This window comes from Apteryx rowi, unplaced genomic scaffold (genome assembly GCF_003343035.1).
Source record: "Apteryx rowi isolate R43461 unplaced genomic scaffold, aptRow1 scaffold_354, whole genome shotgun sequence".
Taxonomy (NCBI): Eukaryota; Metazoa; Chordata; class Aves; order Apterygiformes; family Apterygidae; genus Apteryx; species Apteryx rowi.
Window position 1 is genome coordinate 815408 of NW_020450019.1, and position 1422 is coordinate 816829.

At 67.7% G+C, this 1422-nt stretch overlaps 1 protein-coding gene across 1 annotated transcript in view; it reads left to right on the plus strand.

Annotated features, from left to right (window-relative positions):
• Positions 1-1422, plus strand: part of GRB7 (growth factor receptor bound protein 7) — an 8596-nt gene that overhangs the window by 4647 nt on the left and 2527 nt on the right. Inside the window, exons 2-5 of the mRNA XM_026072942.1 lie at positions 4-78; positions 153-290; positions 409-519; positions 787-925. Of these exons, the coding sequence (XP_025928727.1) occupies positions 4-78; positions 153-290; positions 409-519; positions 787-925 (463 nt within the window). The remainder of the gene's footprint in view (positions 1-3; positions 79-152; positions 291-408; positions 520-786; positions 926-1422) is intronic.

The window sequence follows — 1422 nt, forward strand, 5'->3', positions numbered from 1 at the left end:
CAGTCCCTCTTCCCCGAGGTGATGGTGTCCAGCTGCCTGGAGGCCAACAAGAGCATGGCGCACTCGGAGCTCATCCAGGTAGGAGGCCGCGGGGGCTCGCGGGGCTGCGGGGGACCCCGCCGGCCGCGCCGTCACCCGTCGTCCCTCCCCAGAACTTCCTCAACTCTGGCAGCTGCCCCGAGGTCCAGGGCTTCCTGCACCTGCGGGAGGCCGGCCGCAAGGTCTGGAAGCGCTTCTACTTCTCCCTGCGCCGCTCGGGGCTCTACTACTCCACCAAGGGCACGTCCAAGGTGAGGCCGTGGGGGCGGCGGGCCGGGCCGATCCGTGGGGCCGCACGGTGTCCCGGCATCCCGGCGTCCCGACGCGGTGCTCCGGCGCCTGCCCGACGCCCCCTCCCCGGCCCCYCAGGACCCCCGGCACCTGCAGTATCTCGCCGACCTCACCGAGTCCAACATCTACTACGTGACGCAGGGCAAGAAGCACTACGGGACGCCCACCGAGTTCGGCTTCTGCATCAAGGTGTGGGGGGGGTCGCTGTGCCCGTCCGGGGGCTCTGGACTCCGGGCTTCCTCCTGCCTGCCCGTCGGGGGCACGTTGGGTGGAGCAGGGAGCTCCCGGACACCTGGGTCCCCTTCCCGAGTCTGGGAGCTGGGACAAGGCGCCGGCACTGCTGGGTTTTGCCCCAGCTCCTCTGGGGGGGTGGGGTCTCGGCCCTGGGTCCCCCCACGCAGGGGGACGGGGACCCCGTCCGGGGCTGCTCCGTGACAGCGCCGGCCTCTCCGGCAGCCCTACAAGGTGCGGAGCGGCACGAAGGGCCTGAAGCTCCTGTGCAGCGAGGACGAGCAGAGCCGGACGTGCTGGATGGCGGCTTTCCGCCTCTTCAAGGTGAGCCCATCCCGGGCTGGCCAGAGACGCCCCCATCCCTGTGCCGGATGAATGTCCCTGCCCAGCATCCCAAGGGGTGCTGGATGGAAGTCCCCATCCCCATGGAGGGATGCTGGGCAGAAGCTCACATCCCCATGCTGAATGAAGGTCCCTATCCCTGTTTTGGAGGGATGCTGGACGCATGTCCCCATCCCTGTGCAGGGTGGATGCTGGACACATGTCCCCATCCCCATCCCCGAGGGATGCTGGACGGATGTTCACATCCTTGTGCCAGATGAAGGTCCCCATCCCTGTTTCAGAGGGATGTTGGATGCATGCTCACATCCCCGGGCCAGATGAAGGTCCCCATCTCCAAGGGATGCTGGACAGATGTCTCCATCCCCATCCCCGAGGGATGCTGGATGGATGCTCACATCCCCGGGCCAGATGAAGGTCCCCATCTCCAAGGGATGCTGGACAGATGTCTCCATCCCTGTCCCCGAGGGATGCTGGACAGATGTCCCCGTGCCGGGCAGATGCCCCCATGGGGACACCGCG